Source organism: Gastrolobium bilobum, unplaced genomic scaffold, assembly GCF_033153095.1.
Source record: "Gastrolobium bilobum isolate Gb01-03AN ecotype WA unplaced genomic scaffold, APGP_CSIRO_Gbil_v1 utg6438, whole genome shotgun sequence".
Taxonomy (NCBI): Eukaryota; Viridiplantae; Streptophyta; class Magnoliopsida; order Fabales; family Fabaceae; genus Gastrolobium; species Gastrolobium bilobum.
The window spans coordinates 131,554-149,989 of record NW_026895731.1 but is presented as its reverse complement, the minus strand read 5'-3'; the positions used below and the strand labels follow the sequence as shown (position 1 = coordinate 149,989).

At 32.5% G+C, this 18,436-nt stretch overlaps 2 protein-coding genes across 2 annotated transcripts; one reads left to right on the top strand and one right to left on the bottom strand.

Annotated features, from left to right (window-relative positions):
* Positions 1 to 490: 490 nt before the first annotated feature.
* LOC133295010 (uncharacterized mitochondrial protein AtMg00810-like) lies at positions 491 to 1,732 on the top strand. Its single transcript, XM_061493788.1, has one exon. It carries the CDS (start codon positions 491 to 493, stop codon positions 1,730 to 1,732), a length of 1,242 nt encoding a protein of 413 aa, XP_061349772.1.
* Positions 1,733 to 12,915: 11,183 nt separating this feature from the next.
* Positions 12,916 to 15,536, bottom strand: LOC133295059 (transcription factor MYB106-like). The gene is made up of 3 exons (XM_061493842.1): positions 15,258 to 15,536; positions 14,991 to 15,120; positions 12,916 to 14,338 (listed from the first exon to the last, which is right to left on the bottom strand). Exons 1-3 carry the CDS (start codon positions 15,388 to 15,390, stop codon positions 13,297 to 13,299), a joined length of 1,305 nt encoding a protein of 434 aa, XP_061349826.1. The 5' UTR covers positions 15,391 to 15,536; the 3' UTR covers positions 12,916 to 13,296.
* Positions 15,537 to 18,436: the final 2,900 nt, after the last annotated feature.

The window sequence follows — 18,436 nt, the reverse complement described above, 5'->3', positions numbered from 1 at the left end:
TTGTCACCTTACCCAAACCAATTCTTCCACCCGATACCCTTTAAACCAATTCTTAACCTATGATTTATGCACTCCCAAATTCAAGAACTTCTGTTTCAATGTTTCCACAGAAGTTGAACCCAAAACCTACAAACAGGCTGTTAAACATACATGCTGGTAACAAGCAATGGAGAAAGAACTTGAGGCACTTGCTATTAATCATACTTGGCAGATCGTTGATTTACCACCAGGGAAAACACCCATCGGTTGTAAATGGGTTTATAAAACAAAATTCAATGCATATGGCACAATCGAACGTCACAAAGCCAGGTTAGTGGCTAAGGGCTACAATCAAATTGAAGGTATTGACTACTTTGAAATCTTCTCACCGGTTGCAAAACTAACATCAGTGTGTGTCCTGCTATCAATTGCTGCTGCCAAAGACTAGTTTTTAGAGCAACTAGACGTAAATAACGCCTTCTTACATGGTGACTTAACAGAAGAAGTTTATATGCAGCTGCCTCAAGGCCTTGTCCATGAGAAATCCAACCAAGTCTGTCGTTTAACAAAATCACTCTATGGACTCAAACAAGCGAGTCGACAATGGAATTCTAAGCTCACTTCTGCACTATGCTTTCTGGGTTATACTCAATCTTCAGTAGATCATTCTTTATTCACACTTCATCAAGGTAATTCTTTCACTGCACTACTTGTTTACGTGGATGATATAGTGCTTGCTGGTAACACTATGGAGGAAATCAAACGTGTGAAATCGTTCCTTGATCAAAAATTTCGCATTAAAGACCTTGGAGCTCTCAGATTTTTTTTGGGACTTGAAATCTCACGATCCAAGAAGGGCATCATTCTTAATCAACGCAAGTATGCACTCGAACTCCTTTCAGACAGTGGCATGCTTGCTGCAAAGCCTGCTTCCACTCCATTGGATCCTGCTATTAAACTTAGTTGTTCCTCTGGTTCACCTCTACCAGATGCTTCTTCATTTCGTCGGCTAATTGGTCGTCTCTTGTATTTGACTACTACTAGACCCGATTTATGCTTTTCTGTTCAACAACTAAGTCAGTATGTATCAGCTCCTACTGACATTCACCAAGCTGCTACACATCGTGTCCTCCGCTATATAAAGAGTGCTCCAGGTTTAGGTTTATTTTTCCCAGCTGAAAACAATTTAAAACTTTTCGGATACTCTGATTCAGATTGGGCATGTTGCATCGATACCCGCATATCTATCACAGGCCATTGTGTCTTTCTTGGCAATGCTTTGGTTTCATGGAAATCAAAAAAACAAACTACTGTATTGAGGTCATCTTGTGAGGCTGAGTATAGAGCCTTAGCTAGTCTAACATGTGAGCTCCAATGGTTAGTCTATTTGCTCAATGATCTGCATCTTCCTCAAACACAAGCTGCTTCGGTTTTCTGTGACAATTCTTCTGCCATTTACTTGGCACATAACCTTACCTTTCATGAATGCACAAAACACGTGGAGATAGACTGCCACGTTGTTCGTGAGAAAATTCATAGTAACCTTATTCACCTTCTCCCAGTATCTTCATCAGATCAACTGGTTGATCTATTCACAAAGGCACTATTTGCTCATCCTTTCTGCACCATTGTATCCAAGTTGGGCCTTCAGAACCTCTGCAGTCCCACTTGCAGGGGGATGTTATCATACATTCCAAATGTATCAGCTCCACACTTAATAAAGATTAAGGAGAATCCTGATGTAGCCACGTAGATGCAACCTTTTACTGTTAATTAACTTACTTTAGTTAGTTAGATCAGTTTAGAGTTTGTTAACTTACTCTAGTTAGTTAGATCAGTTTAGAGTTTGTTAGCTGAATCCACATCAGCTATCTTTTCTCTTTTCTTCTTTCTTGCATCAAGTATATAAGCTTGGTAGCTACCGTTCTGTAATTGCTTTTTCCAGAAATGAGAATATACAGTTCATAAGATACATTCCTCTTATACTATTTTCATCATTGGATTTCTAATCTTAAATTAATTTGGAGAAATAAATCTTAGGAATTTGATATCATGTTTTGGTAGTTTGAACATCACAGGTTTATGTGCCACAGCTTCACTTACATGACTGCCATAGTGCCATGTAATTTATCTTTAGCATACATGGCTTAGGGGGAAAATCTCAATGATTTATCTGACACAAGTGTTTTCACTTTAAAAATTTTCATCTGTCAGTAAAGTATGCATTTGTATGAGGCTCCATGACCATTGTTTTATTGGATGCCGATTCTAAATGGGATTCTATTTTCTCATGTTGTTGAGGATAGTTATCTTCTACTATAGACACATGATGTGGTGAGACCCACCACCTATTAAAAAAAAGAAGAAAAAAATGGTAGCTCAATTTTTGATGTGAGAACAACATGAGATAATTATCTCATATAAAATGAGATAATAATTTCTCATTCTAAATATTCAAAACTCAATCCTTAGTCTGATTTTTGCATGGCAACATTGACTTTAATTTCCATGTCTTTGCTTCTTTTAGTCCCCCCATGCATGTCTACGAAGTTTACTATTTTTGTCAAATTTGGCTTAAGGAGACGAATGTTTCCTTGTAATTTTATCCACCTTAAAGTATTAGTTCAGCATGAAGCTATTGGATACATATCTTCATGCTCACAAACTCAGTTTTGAACTCTTTTGAGGCTATGTGGCCACTATATGCCATTGGATGCCTAAATTTGCAGAAATAAATTTTGGAATTTGAACATAATAGCTCAAACCTTACTGCTGCTGCTGGATTGCAGCAATCCCTTACCTATCTGCTAAATTTTGTCTGTTACTCTGGTTGCATATTTTTATACATTTGAAGTATAAAAATATTGATTTCATATAATTTATTTAATTGATTTGTATTAAAAGATATAAAATTAATTATTACTTAAAATAGATTTTGTTTTAAAATAATATTTACATAAAATTAATAATCATAAAATTCATTATGATAATTTTAGACTGGTGAGTCAGCATCACTCATTGCGGACTGAGCCAAATCAGGCTACACCAACTTGGACTATTTGTTTTATATTTTCTGGGCTTCAATTTTGTTAACTAACATGTTGGGCTTGCCCATTTTAATATCTGTAAGACTATAACTCTTACGTTTTACCAAATGAGCAACCTCTCATTGACTCAAAACAAATTGGATTTTGACAAGGAAAATCTATATGGGCTACTCAGTCAAGGACTCATCTCCTATAAAAATTGATAGATATTGTATTATTAAGATGCATTAAAAATAAGGCTTTAATAGCTTTCTTGTTGCTGCAGATTAGAAAATTTGTAGCAACACTTATTTTCACCAGGATCTGGATCCGTATTTTAGAATTTTTTTTTTATTCTAGGATCTGGATCCGTATCCTAGTGTAAATATGTTTGCTGTAACTTTTTCCATCTATAGCAACAGCAAAAACCAATAACCCTAAAAGTAATGAACATGTACTAAAAGAAAAAAGTAATGAACATGCCTTGCTTGGTCCTTTTTCCTCCTTTCAATCTTTTAGGTGAAGAAATGGGCTGATTGGCGCACAAGAGAACGAAATTGGGCAGATACTCCCAATACATCACCAAGTAAATTGCATCAGGAAAGTGGGTAATACTTTCCCAGGGCCTTTTCATCTTGGGCTTTGATTTCGTATAAAAAAAGTAATGAGTTTCTATTTACACATCTTTTTCTTTCTTAAAATTAAATTTATTTTCACAATTAAGTTATTCTCTAATCCAAATAAAATATTTGTTTTGGACCCACATGCTATAGAAGATAAAAGCTATTACATATAATTAGCATTATCCATTAGAGTGTTTTATGAGACAATGAGAGGTTGCTCATTTGGTAAAACATAAGAGTTAAAGATATTAAAATGGGCAAGCCCAACAAGTTAGTTAACAAAATTGTAGCCCAAAAAAAAAAAACAAAAAAAAAACAAATGATCCAAGTTGGTGTAGCAGCAGTGAGTGATGCTGTCCCCTGATAAATACAGGTAGTGACCACATTCTACATTAACTTAGATCCCTCTTGGATCGAATAATATTTTTTTAGAATTTCTTTTTTTATATTACAAAGAGAATCGAACACTACACACACCTCACACCACTGGACTAACTCTAGTAGTTAAAACCTAGTAAATTTAATAGCGCAAAAATTGGCTGCAGATTTAAACTTCTTCAAGAGATAAAAATTGGTTACACAAAGTTTTGAATTTCAAGGGTGAAAGAACTGTGATTTTTTTTTTTAATTATTCTTAGAAATTTGGAAAAAAAATTCATTGAGAAATTTATTGATTTCTCTCACCTACAGACCTACTAATGTATTTTCCTCTCAATTTGAATAAACTAAGTGCTGATGAAAAAAATTAAAGGGGTTGTTTCTCACATATTTATAAAGTATTTTATAAAAATGTAAACCGTAATTAATTTCACACTTTCTGTTTTCAAATTACACACTATATACACCTTAGAGGGTATATAACTCTTTCACACTTGTGTATCAAAAAAAAAAAAAAAACTATTTCACACTTTAGTTTTGTTAGATATACTTGAAGACACTGTTCAATGCCTTATGTTATGCCTATACTTTTGGGATTTTAAGGAATTCGAGCTGACAACCCTACAATCCAAAATTTGAAGCTCACAAATTCCACGATCACATAATGTCCGTTAAAACTCATTAAATGATTTTCTGAATGTTACTTATCTTATTGAGTCTGTCAGAATGCAAGTGCTGCCCCTTTTTCTTCTTGGCAAACATTTAATTGGATTGGACACAAGAAAATTTTCATAGAATTTCAAACTGAATATTTTTTTTCCTCACAAAGAAGAAGAAAAATGCCTTTATAAGACATAAATATCCGTAGGTCATAATTATGATACGGATTTCAATATGCATAACTGAGTTCAATGTTCACCAAATAAGGAAAATGTTTAATTAAGTTTATGGGTCACCCTTGCCCTTGAAAACTTACTTCCATCTGCAACAATGCTCTTCCTGTTAGTTCATTAATTCAAATAATTTAATTAGTCTAACAATAAAATCAATGCTATGCCTTTAAAACCGAATTGTGACCTTCACACCATAAATTTCACTGAGCATTATTTACTCTGTTGTGACTCTCCATTATGGACACATTGCTCTAGACCACAAAAAATGTGATGAAACACTAACAAGCTTAAACAAATTAGTAAAGTCAGAGTTGGTACAGTCCTTAGCATTAGATTCAATTTAACAACACTAACTCTACCTGTAAGAAAAACCCATATTAACTGTACTATTTATATCTCTTGTGCCTAAACAAGCACATGCCCTGCACCACCATCTTGATTATGACTTGTATTCACGTTTTAATTTAAGTGTTATTTATCAATGCTTGCTTAGTTATATGTTTCTTCATTTATATACCTTTTTCTTATAATTGGTAACATAGATTTGGCTGTTTAGTTCCTATATGAAATTAGTCCCAACATTTCATTTCATGTCATATTGCTTTCAAGGAAAAAATAAAGGAAAAGCATTGCAACTTGTAAGAGCAACTGGGGAACAAAATTGATGCTTGGTACAGATAGGTTGTCTCTATAATATGATAGCTTATAAATGAAAAATCTTCAATATGCTTGTCAATTGTGATAAACCTTTTCTTAGATGTTGATACTTGATATTTGTGCCCCTCCTCTTTTATATTTTTTAAAGACATTCATCTCTTTTTTATTAGTTCGTCAAGAACATTATTTCACATGTGTGTGTGTTGTTTTTTTCACATGTATATGTAATTTTATTATATGTAAAAGGTGTGTTAAAAAGTATTAATACGTAAATTTAAAATTTATTTTGATAACACATAAAAAAATTAATATTATGTGGAATAATCTGTAAATAAAAAATAAATGCGAAGATAGCAATATATTTTATTAGTTAAATACGCTCCCCATTTTCTTCATTTCAAGGCCAACACACTAATTAACTAATTTAAGTGAGAATTCCACAAGACAAACAAAATATGTATGTTTTCTTCTTGCTACATGCATAAGATTAAATATTAAATACTATCCAGATTTTTATAAAAAAATAAAAGATAATATATAAACCATATTAACTATGTTATAAAATTATAAACTCTGTTTAGAGATGGTTGCAAATATAAATCACAGTGCAAGTACAGAATAAACTACTGCTAAATTTTGCATTTGAGAACTTAAACTAACTTCAGACTCCTCCTCCTGTTTCATAATACATATTGTTCTTCAATAATGCTAGAGAAAGAAAGCAAAAATCATTAGGTTTTCTAAAAATATCAGGAAATTAGTAAATCATAAGTTACCATTTATTTTATTTTTACTAGTAAATAACATTTTGTGTTATATATAAGTGTTTTTTCCTTAAATGATAACATAAATAGGCGATTTTGAAGTACATAATGTGTGGTAAAAATAGAGACATTGACATCTACCGGTTAAATTTTTAAGTAAATTAATGATTTAAAATTTTATGTGCATATAATTCAAAAAAAAAAATTATACCCTACATACAATTCACTATTTATAAAAAATTTAAAATAAAATTCCCACAACAAAATGCCCCCTATACCTTAGATAGAAGAAGAGAACCCGTAAAGCTTGTCTTGAGAAGGGGATACGATTCAGATTTTTTTTTTTTTTTTTTTTGGAGGTTACAAGGAATTGAACACAACACCCTAAACTATACACACTCTAACACACACACCCCACACCACTAGGCTAACCCTAGTGGTGCGATACGATTCAGATTTTAGATTAGTGACCAACCACCAATTCAACACACAAAACTTCAAAGTCAAATGGAGTGGTTGAATAGTTTGCCTTTTGTTGTGAAAACTACATTCAATATATTTCATCAAATGGTGCCTTTCAATAAATAAGCACGCACGGTTTGTCGTAGTCATAGTGATTCCACACCCATGTGCGTTCATATTACTCTAAAATAAATGAGCATTGACAACCCTCAAAGATAGAAAGAAATCTAAATGAGCTGTTTCTCACGTATTATGATTTATGACCAAAATTTCTCCACATATGCAGTTTTTGACCCATCCTAGTTTAAATGTTAATGAAAAGTTATTTATTCTTTTAAGCTCAATTAATTGAAATAAAAATAGGAGATTGAAATATTTATTTTAAATGATACGCATGATTGAAATATTTAAGCTCAAATTGATTTTCTTTTTCTTTTTCTTTTTAACTCCAATGACAAGTATAAGTCGGTGAGTTAGTGTAGTGCTGTTATTGTATAGCCTTTTTTTTTTTTTTTGATAACAATAGCCTTTTTTTTTAATCACAGTTAATATAGTTTTGTTTTGTTTCTTAATAGTTTGTTGCTTTGTATTAACATTTTTCTCTTTATTTGATAATAAATTTACTAATACATTTCAAAACTACCCCAACAAAAAACAATTACAAGTTTTGAAACAACCCAAAAGAAAGATAAGTAAAACTATATATATACCATATAGTGCGAGAGAAAAACAGAAGGAAATGGGTTCTATACTCCTATCTAATGAGGTGAGAACTTTAAAGTTAAATTTTATCTCTAAAGTAAATTAATAAAAAAAAAATTATATTTAATTTAATTTAAAATATATCACAATTTTAATTTGTTCAAACTTAAGTGCATATGCATATTTATTTACTTGCCTGTTTGAATATACAGCATGCCGACGTGAGAGATATGTCATATAAATTGTTAGCAAGAAAATTTAATATCAATTAATGCGAAAATCTAGCATGTTACTCTTATTGAATGTTGAAGAAAAAAAAATTATGATAAGATTTTTCTTATTCGACATTTTATTTTTATTTTTATTTTATATTTAAAAAAAAAAGCTATATTGTGGTGGCCTAACATTTGATGTCAATTAAATTGTAATAGACAGAATGACTTGTTCTCTCTTGCTAAAAGATTAAAAGGCAACCTGCTTAATTTGTAATTGTGTAACTAATTGAATAACCTGTGTAATATAACAAGTAAATATTATAACCAAGCATGGAGATTAATTAATAAATAATTATTTCAGTTTAATCAGTAATCTCGAGTTTAAATCTTAAAAATACAATTATGTTAAAATTTATTAGAAAAAACTTTATCATTGATACATGTGATTCTACCCGACTGGAATGTAAAAATTATTCTCAAGCTTGGACCACAACCATTAAGCAATTAAATGAATTTGCCACATCATCTTGATTTGTGGCTGAAAAAGTCAACCACCTCATCGTATTGATTGAATGAAGCAATGAAATCCTGGGTTGGTTGGAAAATTTGAGATGCAACGTAACGTAAGGCATTTTGTAAGTGTGGATTTGTCAGTGATGTTTCTCAATTTTGTATTTCTCTACCAGAACTGCTGCAAAATTTGTATTACTAAAAAATATTTTCCTGCAAAAGCATGCATTGTTGTCCAAACATTTGTATTGAAGCATTTATTGGTCCATTATAAATATGAAAGAAATACCTTTTTTTTTTTTTTTACAAGAAAAATATATATACGTTTTGGAAAAGCAGGACATGACTTTTTAATATGATTATTATTATTTTTTTAGTACAATAATATGATTATTTTGTTCATACGTAATCATGTTTGTCATCATTTCTAACAACAAAAAGTAAAATAAAGTTTTAGAAAAAAAATGTACAAAATTAATTTTCAGAACCCTTAATTCATTATTGGATTGAGTAAATTTTACCATTGTTAAAAAGTATGAAAATATTTCGTCAAAAAAAAAGTATGAAAATAATCAATCCCGAGGTGTTGACATTTAATGTTTAATTTTTCTATTTTTCGAAGGAAAACAAACAAAAATAGTTTTTCAACATGATTCAAAAAATATAAATTTGAAATATATAAAATGAAAACTAATGCACTTATTAAACTAATCCATAATTAGTAGCAGAGAAAAATGCTAACAGCTAGATAAGTAATTATTATTTTTTCTCTAGACATAATTAAATATTTGAAACTTTTAAGAAAGTATTGTGTTCTCAAATTTCAGATGACTAAAAATACACTAAGTATTTTAAATCTATGCAAACAACAATTTTACTGTTGCTTCAAGTTTTGCCTTTTAAAATCGTGGATTCACTTATTGCTGGAAATAAATGTAATTCTCTGCCATATATCCATCAAAGTCTCTCGTCCATGTCTTTCATTTGCATATGTTTTATATGCAATTTTCCAAAAGTATAGGTCAGCTCTCAGCAGAGCAAGGGATCAAACTAAAGATGGGGGACCATATTGGCAATTAATATATATTTTTTTTTTTGGTAAACATATTGGCAATTACTTTATTGGACAACCAAGATCGAACAATATTTCTTTTTCAGGCAAATTAATAGCATATCTTCCCTTCAGCCAATTTTTTTTTATCCTACTATAAAAACGTGCCTCCATCATCCATACCATATTTTCAGTGCAAATAATGTGCAATCTTTTCTTTTTTTGGAGTTACTCAATCCTAATTATCTCTTTGAGACGAGTTGGCTCCCTCCGTATCCCCACGAGCTTCGACTCTTTGAGCCGGCTATGAGACTAATTCGGAGTGCGGGGGAACAATGATGGCTAAAGGTTCAGCCCACTCCCCAAGAATGCATTCAGCGGGAATCAAACACATATCCAACCCCACTAACTCAGCGCCAAATTACCAACTGAGCTGCACCCATTGGGTTGTGCAATCTTTTCTTGCACTACACTTGCACAATAATACTAGTTACAATTACATGATATATTTACCCAAAAAAAAAAACAATTACATGATATGATTTTAATTAATTAAAACAAATTAGTTAATAAGATCATATAAATAAATTGATGTAGGTATATATGTCAATGACATAGCTCTTCTACAAATGACACCCCATGCATATTATACTAATTATGTCAATGTTAATGTGCTCATGACTCATGAGTGACATGCCCATATCTGAATTTTTTGTTATTTTGGGAAATTAACCTTCAACTCCTTTCAATTTATCATTTATATATAAGGATTGCCAAAGTTCGAATATAAAATTTGAATTTCCCTTTGAGTTATAAATTTGTGTGGTCTTTTTGTCAACTAACATGCATTAAACTCAAGGCAAGAGGACAAGAATGCCAACCTTGAACAGAGCAAGTCTATTCTGTACAACTTCATGGCCTGTTTATATATGATAGTATTTAGTGAGATGCAACCTCAAACTGTTCTCTTTGTAAGAACAGAACTTGGAACATTTTTTATGATAAGAAGCGTCTTGTATTCCTTTAGAGAATGAGAAAGTTAGGTTTTGGAGTGCAGCAAGATATAGTTTGTCTCGCACCAACATGATATATATATATATATATATATAAGTTGAAGATTTTATTTAGAGGCATGTCTAGGGGTTATTGTGTTTTCCTTTCTCACAGTGGCCTTTTGTGACATGAATTGAATCCATGACTTAGCACAAACTCATGATCTGTCCCAGTAACATAAACTCAAGCTCATTGATAGATTAATTTCTCCAGTAAACTTAACCATGAGATTTGTGTAATACTTATATATTTGTGGAAAAACAAAAGAAAAAGGGGCAGGTTCATCTTACACCAGTAAGACTAATAAGTCTTACACCAAATCTTAACCATTGATTTTTTGTATCTAACGGTTAAGATTTATTAAGTCTCACTCATTAATTGATTTTTAATTCCCAATAAATATCAACCGTTAGATGCACGGAAATCAACGATTAAGATTTGGTGTAAGATTTATTATTCTTACACCGGTGTAAGTTGATCCTATCCCAAAGAAAAATATTCCAAAATTTGTTGAAATTAACAGATTATAACACAAGTGAACATGGTCCTTAATTAGTAGAAGATTTTCTCTTGTGATTTAAAATTACAAAATTTATCTATTGAAAAAAAAAAAAACACCATTTTCTGACATTAACTGCAATTGCCACCACTTTCATTAATTGCTCATCCATAGCAAGACATCCTTTTGTCAATATTTTGATCAATTGAGTTCAGACTTGACAATATATAAGGGTCATTAAAGTAAGGGGAACAGGGCACATGGGAGCTTGGTAGATAATACTTCATGCACAGTTTTTTTATATTTATAACTGGTATAACTATGCTGGTAGTACGATATGTGCCTAATAAGAAAAGGCTCAAGCTTAGCACAAAATTAATACAAAACTTTGAATCATTCGATTTAGGCTTAGATGGAGTCACTTATCTAATTATGCTGGATTATGGATATAATTTATGTAAGTTGAATTATATAAAATGAAAAGGTTTATTTATTTTTATTTTTTTAAAAAGGTGAAAATTTACTGTGCTTCTTATTCGTGAATTCAATTTAATTTCTGGTAGCAAAATTATATGTCTAATCTATTAAGTATATATCTTTAGTTACGAACACAATAGCTTATTAATTATATTTGATTTTGATTGAATAATTAGAAAATTGTAAATATTTTAACCAGAGAGAATCCATAGAAAATTATAAAACCTAATATACTGCAAAGCTTTCTATAACTTCACGTAGAATGCTTATTTTACCACTTTCATTTGGTACATTTTGTGTAATTTTTTTTTTTTTGGTAAACTATTTTGTGTAATTTTATGATGTATATATTTCAGACTGAGGGCTTGATTGGAAAACCATTTTTCATGCTCTAAGATATTACCGACTCACCAAATAGTAGCTAATCTAATATTATTGGCTGAAAGAGATCTACATGTTTTTTTATATATGCACATTCCGCATAAAAAAATTGTTGTCTTTTTTTAGAAGTAAAAGCCAAAGTCAAATATTTTATGTGTTTGGTTTCCATCTTGATATAGTACATGAGAACCGAGCAAATGAATAGAAAGGAGAAAGAAAACTCAACCATATACAAAAAAAAAAAAAAAAACTAGAATTTGTGATAATAGAAAAGTATGATAAATCTAGAATTTGTATAAATTTACTCTTAGAATGATTTCATCAAACGATTCAAACCGTGATGACCGGATAAAAAAATTGATAGCCGAATTAATCAAAAACTGAAAATCAAAAATTGAAAAAAAAAATTATATATTTTAATTGGATTGGATCGGTTTTCGGTTTGGATGGTGAAAATCGATCAATCCAAACCGATCTAATATATTATGTATTTGTTATTTTGAGAAAAGTTCACCAATGCCCCTGTGGTTTGCTTCAGAATCGCCTATGTTCCTGTGATTTTTTTTTTATCACATAGCTCCTGTGGTTTGCAAAAGGGTATGTTTTTTTATCACATATGCCCCTCTGATTTTTTATTTTTTACAAAGCACAGGGGCATATGTGATCAAAAAAACCACAAGGGCATAGGTGATTCTGAAGCAAACCACAGGAACATTGGTGAACTTTTTCCTATTATTTTTGAAAGATGGTGGCTTGGAATCTTGTTTGTTGTTTTGTAGACTTGGATGTTGAATGTTATTGATAGCAAACTATCTTGTTTTAGTTTTTTTATTGTCTATTAATCTATTTTAACTTTTTATGAGTTTTAAGATTTGTTTTAGTTTGAAGACTTACATTTTTCAGTAATTTATAACTTTGTATGACTTTATTTTGATATATCTAATAATTTGTAGAGCTGAAATTTTAGACTTTTCAAAAAATTAAAAATCGATCCAATTCAAACTGAATAAAATTTGATTGGATTGGATCAGATTTTAAAATAAGATCTAACTCGAATAGATGATTAAATGATTAAAGAGAAGGAATTTGATTGGATGATTTTTTCTTCAAAACCAATCTAATCCAGGCTCAAAACACCCTACCGAATAATGGGTGCTGAAAATTAATTTTTATCGATATAAACATTGAATACAAATCTTGAAAAGCCAGAATGCGACATAAAACCAACAGCAATAAAGTCTGTAATAAATCTTTCCTTTCTTGATCCTTTGTTGCACAGTTTGAACATTGAAAATTACTTACGGGTAATTAAAAATCACTCAATTTCACATACTCACTCTAATATCTATCATCAGTTTGTCTAGAGAAACATATCCTTTACTTAACAAAACCATAATAATTCAGAAATTGAAATCAAAGTCAAATCCAAACAAATTGATATGAACATTTGATGGTGGAAGAGTACCCAATTGCTTTTCAGACGATTACAATTACATATACTTCCAAGGAAAAGTCTCTCTGCTAAACCATGAACAAAAATCACTATATGGAAAACCAATGGCTTTTTAACTTTGAGGAATATGCTATATGTGATTCACACGTACACCTCCAACACAAACTTATCAATCAGAACATAGGGGAATCAGAAGGTGAAGAATTCACTAAATTAAGAATGCTGTTCCAGTAGTTATTGTTATCTTCATAGAAATCACTTCCACTACCATCACCACTACCACTGCCACTACCATCACCACCGTTATTAGACTCTCCTCCACCCTCCGACAAACTCCTCTGGTCACCGGAGTTTGTTTTAAGCAGAAGATTAGTAAACCCTTCTTCAGCAATGGGATCTCCATGTGAACCACTAGTCCTAAGAGACTCAGAACCCCATGTTCCTTCCATGGACATTGTCAACTCATGCAAACCAGAACTAAAATTCATTGAATTTTCCATACCATGATCTTTGTATTCTAATTGCAAATGAGTTGAACTTTCATAACCTTTCCACTCTTGTTGATCACCTTCTTCTTTCACAACACCTGCATCAGAATTGGAACCTGAAGTTCCCACAAACTCAATCATAGGCACAGCATTTTCTCCTCCTCCTCCTCCTACTCCAATTGATCCACTAGTCATAATTGGTGGTGCATTATTCTCGGAGAAAGAAAGGGTAGAAGTAGGTGACTCAAGGTCATTACTTGCAATGCCACCATTTCCTTCATTAGATTTCAACCACCCTCCATTCCAAGCCTTAAGAACATCAAGGGAACGCAAGGCTACATGTGATGATGATGATGCCTCTTGTTTATTATTATTATTGTTCAGAATTGGAGCTGAAGTTGAAGCAGAAGATGAAGATGCAAAAGCAGAAGAATTTCCAAGTTGATGATGATGATGATGATGATGTTGTAGTGAATGTGAGCGTAGTTTTGATTCCCTAACAAGTCTTGCTTCAGCTTCAAGACGAGCACTTTCCCATTGAGCCATGTGGCTAAGGTTTGCAGCAGTTTTTGATTGACCTTCACTAGAGAGAAGTGCGTCATTCTTAGGCTTGTGAGTCACTGGATCAATCCCCATTTTGGTTAACCTTTTCTTAAGATGTGTGTTCCAATAGTTCTTTATCTCGTTATCCGTTCTCTTAGGCAAGTGTGTAGCTATTGCCGACCACCTGAGTACAAGACAACATTAACATGATACATGACACACCACAAAAGCCAATGCAAACCCTAGAAAATTCCATCAACTACTCAGATTTTTTCTTTTTTTTGTTTTTGTTTTTAGTTAATAGTTTTAATATTTGTTGAAAATGAAACTTTATTTATGAGAGGATTAGATATGATCACATGCATGGACAGTGCTTTTTGTGGCAGAGGATCATATCCTTCTGCAATTAAATGATTCAACTTGAATAAACTTGGATGTCAGAATGGCAGAAATCACAGTTGAAATTATTTGTTGGAGATGGGGTTAAAACAGTTTGGTGAAGAAATTGAGAGGCCATTGCATTTAATACATACTGCACAACAAGGAAATTGGAAAAGAAAAAGAAGTTATATCTTTACATTTGTTTTTTGTAATAAACTTCCAAAAAAAAAATGGAAAAAATATTTTATAGGGGAAAAGATGCTACTGTTCACATTTCAACAAATAAAAATAATAATCCTTGATGGGTTTTGAATTTTGAATACATTTGATACCTGTGTACTGAGAAGACAAATGATGTGAAAAACTATGAAATAATTGAACCCCTTTAAACATCTCCAAGCACAAAAACCTGAAGACTAAAACTAAAAAAGACTTAATAATAAGGCTAGCAAAACCTGTTCCCTAAGAGGGCATGGAGTTGAATGATGGTTTGTTCTTCTTGCAAACTGAACTTTCCTCTCTTAATATCAGGCCTAAGATAATTGGTCCATCTAAGTCTGCAGCTTTTGCCACACCTCTGAAGTCCTAAATATACACAATAACACAAGTAATTTTCAGTTTACAACAAAGTAAAACAAACTTCAAATATATCATATTTTTAAGTACTATATATCATTATTCTCACAACATATATAATATATAGAAAAAAACAAAAAAATTACCAGCTTTTGCAGGCAAAGCACGCCAGCTTCCATGGCCATGTTCTTCAATATAAGCTAAGAGCTTTTGATCTTCTTCAGGGGTCCATGGTCCTTTTTTCAAACCAACCTTGTCACAGCATGGTGATCGTCCCATTTGTAAGTGTAATTATACACTAAAGACTGTAGTAGCTTTTGCTCTTATTTATATATGCACACACACAAGAAAAGAAGAAAACTATAAGGAGAGAGAAAAGAGAGAAGGGACATGGACTTGTAAATAAAGAGATGGGAGGAAGAGAAGAAGGGTCAGCGGCATAAAAGGGACAATAAACTAATTTAACAGTGTTATATGTGTGGACTAACATTACAAGGGTACCCTTCATTTCTAAGCTGAAATCTCTATGGTATATTCCTCCTTTTTGGCTTTGTGGATATGCAATATATTGATGGAAAGCATAGGATGGCAGATATGAAAATCGAGTGATTCCTTTGTCTTTTCATATTGTTGCTAGTGTAGAATTTTAAACCTATTGATTCCACAACAATGAACTACCAAGTTATAGCCATAATTTCAATTGATACGTCACCATGTATTTATGGCATAGCTAGGACCGGTTTTTAATTATATTCATCATGTGGGTCCATCTCCATTTTCCTTTAATCTATCAGTAGGAATATATTTATTTTCTTTTTTAATCATATTATTTACATGTTATTTTATTTACTTTATTGATACATTATTTTGAATGGAAAAAAACAAAAGCATTCCAAACACCATTTTTTATCTATATTTTTCTCAATATGGTGTAAACATATTAATGTACAAATAACATCAATTTTCTTCTTTTTTAGAGTATGAAGAAGAACATAACTAAATAATTTGATGAAATGTTTTCAAGTTAGGCTTAGTTTTCAGTGTTCGGAACTAGGATTCACTGAGCCAATGTTTGTTTTTCATTTACGTTCAGGAAAAGGAGAAAAAATCTCTTACCTTCAAAAGCTCCTAGGATTTATGCTGAAAGGCGTAAATAGTGACTAAAAAATGGAGCAAACAGGTTGTTAAATGATCCTCGATGTGATGTAAACTGTAAATAGCAAGTAAAACAAAAAAAGTCTTTGCTGGATCCACGTTGGAATGTAAGCTGAACTAAGAGTTCGTTAGAATGAAAATTTTTTTCTAGCTTTTTTTCAAAAAATAGTTTTTTTTTCTCTAAAAACTACATTTGTTAAGCTAAAAATTTTAACTTTAAAAAAAAATAAAAGTCAAAAATCAAATAATTTTTTAGAATCTAAATTTGCCCCAACCCACCCTGCCCCAACTCAACCAATCTCACTTCACTCGTCATTATTGTCACCGTCGCCACCACTATAACCCCAACCAATCTCACCTCTGTCGTCATCGCCACCTCCTGTATTGTCATCATCACCACCTCCATATCTTTGTCGTTGCCACCAGCTCCACCACTTTCAATCACCCTACTACCACTTATACCACCATCATTGTCGCCACCACCCTACCATCGTCGCCGCTGCCTCCGCCACGACAAATTTGTTAGGTATGGTTCATACTTCGCATGTTGATGAGGGCCCTAGTTGTCGGTGTAACACCTTGTGTATACCCGGTTTATTAACATGTCTTCGTATTAAGCCACGCTTAATTAAAAATGCGAAATATCTTTTTCCTTTCAATTATGACGTCATTATCCTTACCAAGTTGAATTACTTAACTCATTTCAAAACATTGTCTATATGTAAATTGCAAAAGACAGCTAACTGAAAAATCTCATAAATTAAATAACTAAAAGTGGGTCTCTAGTCACGGAACTACAACACGTAGACCGAACAGATCCTGATAGTTTGTACAACTCAAATAAACTTAAACATCGTCAAATCAATGTGGCATGAACAATCCCCATGCTCACCAAATAAACAGCATATTCGTCAAGTCTCAATACAAACAACATGGTAATGATAAAAGCATAAAACCAAGCAGGTGCATCAGCATAAACAGCAAACATGGAAATCAACTAAGCTCCGGCCTCCTGCCGCTAGAGGTCTCGGCCCCTGGGTTACCTGAACCTGAAATAAGCGCCCCAACGTGGGGTGAGATCTCTAGACAGAAATCTCAGTAAGGCAAGGGGTCCTCAAGGATCTTCCACCCCAAGCTCACTTACATGTGCAATATAAGTTCAAAAACAGTTTAACAGTATAAGTTCCAAAATAGTGCAATGCAGCAGATAATCATGTCATGTATGTCAATACTAATCTACTGGCCAGAGAAATGCAGGAATACGTCTATTACCCACACTAGTGCAAGACGTCACTTGCACCCACCCACGGTGTCACCGTCTTGTATGACGCCACATACTCAGGCTAACCGTTAAAGTGGAACAACACATACATATTAAAAGCCCTTGCACGTAAATCTCCACAACATTTTCAATTATCAAAGCATGTAAACACATCATGCATATAAACCATTCCCCTATGGGACATGGTGGAACAAACAATGGCTAAGCTGAGGACACGAAAGCTTACCTTGCAAGCTAGCTATCCAAGCCAAGAGTCCACACAAGCTCAAGGTCCACACACAGCACAATCACAATCTGTTAGGACCAATAACAACATCAATATTTATACGCTACAAGCATACGATATAAGGACAACGCATTTCCTTTGCGTTCTAAGTCTTAAGGCTTCTCACAAAGCCACAAGCCCTTAATCCCTTGATTCTGACTTAACTTAATCATTACAGAAGTTCAACTTCCACAATCTAGGGTCCACAAACTCATAACTCAGTTCTGTATGAACAGTACCGTTACTGTTCCTCGAAAACCCAGAATATCTGGATATTTGTCGGGGCCATATCCGGATACAATATCCAGATATCATATCCGGATATCAATATCTGGATATCATATCCGGATATTTCACGACAGAATGCAGTTCTGCATTTCGTGAGATATCCTTCCCAAAGGTGGTTCTTTTCAAGATTACAGAGACTTAAACATGCATTTCTAGGTGTTTTTAAGCTTACCAAACCTCAAGTTATTAATTTTAGTTCATTATATGCATCAAGTTTCCATTTTTAACTAAAGAAACTCAAGAAAAAAGGTGGTGATCATACCCCAAGCTCAAAATAGAGGTGGATGATGCTCTTGGAGCTCACCAATCAGCCACACAACACTGACTTCACAAGG

Excerpts from the sequence above, each read along its gene's own strand:
- LOC133295059 (XM_061493842.1), bottom strand. The coding sequence starts at position 15,390 with ATGGGACGATCACCATGCTGTGACAAGGTTGGTTTGAAAAAAGGACCA. Across the intron at positions 15,121-15,257 it reads TGCTTTGCCTGCAAAAGCTG|GACTTCAGAGGTGTGGCAAA; the intron begins GTAATTTTTTTG and ends GTGTATATTTAG. Across the intron at positions 14,339-14,990 it reads CATGCCCTCTTAGGGAACAG|GTGGTCGGCAATAGCTACAC; the intron begins GTTTTGCTAGCC and ends TCTTGTACTCAG.
- LOC133295010 (XM_061493788.1), top strand. The coding sequence starts at position 491 with ATGCAGCTGCCTCAAGGCCTTGTCCATGAGAAATCCAACCAAGTCTGT.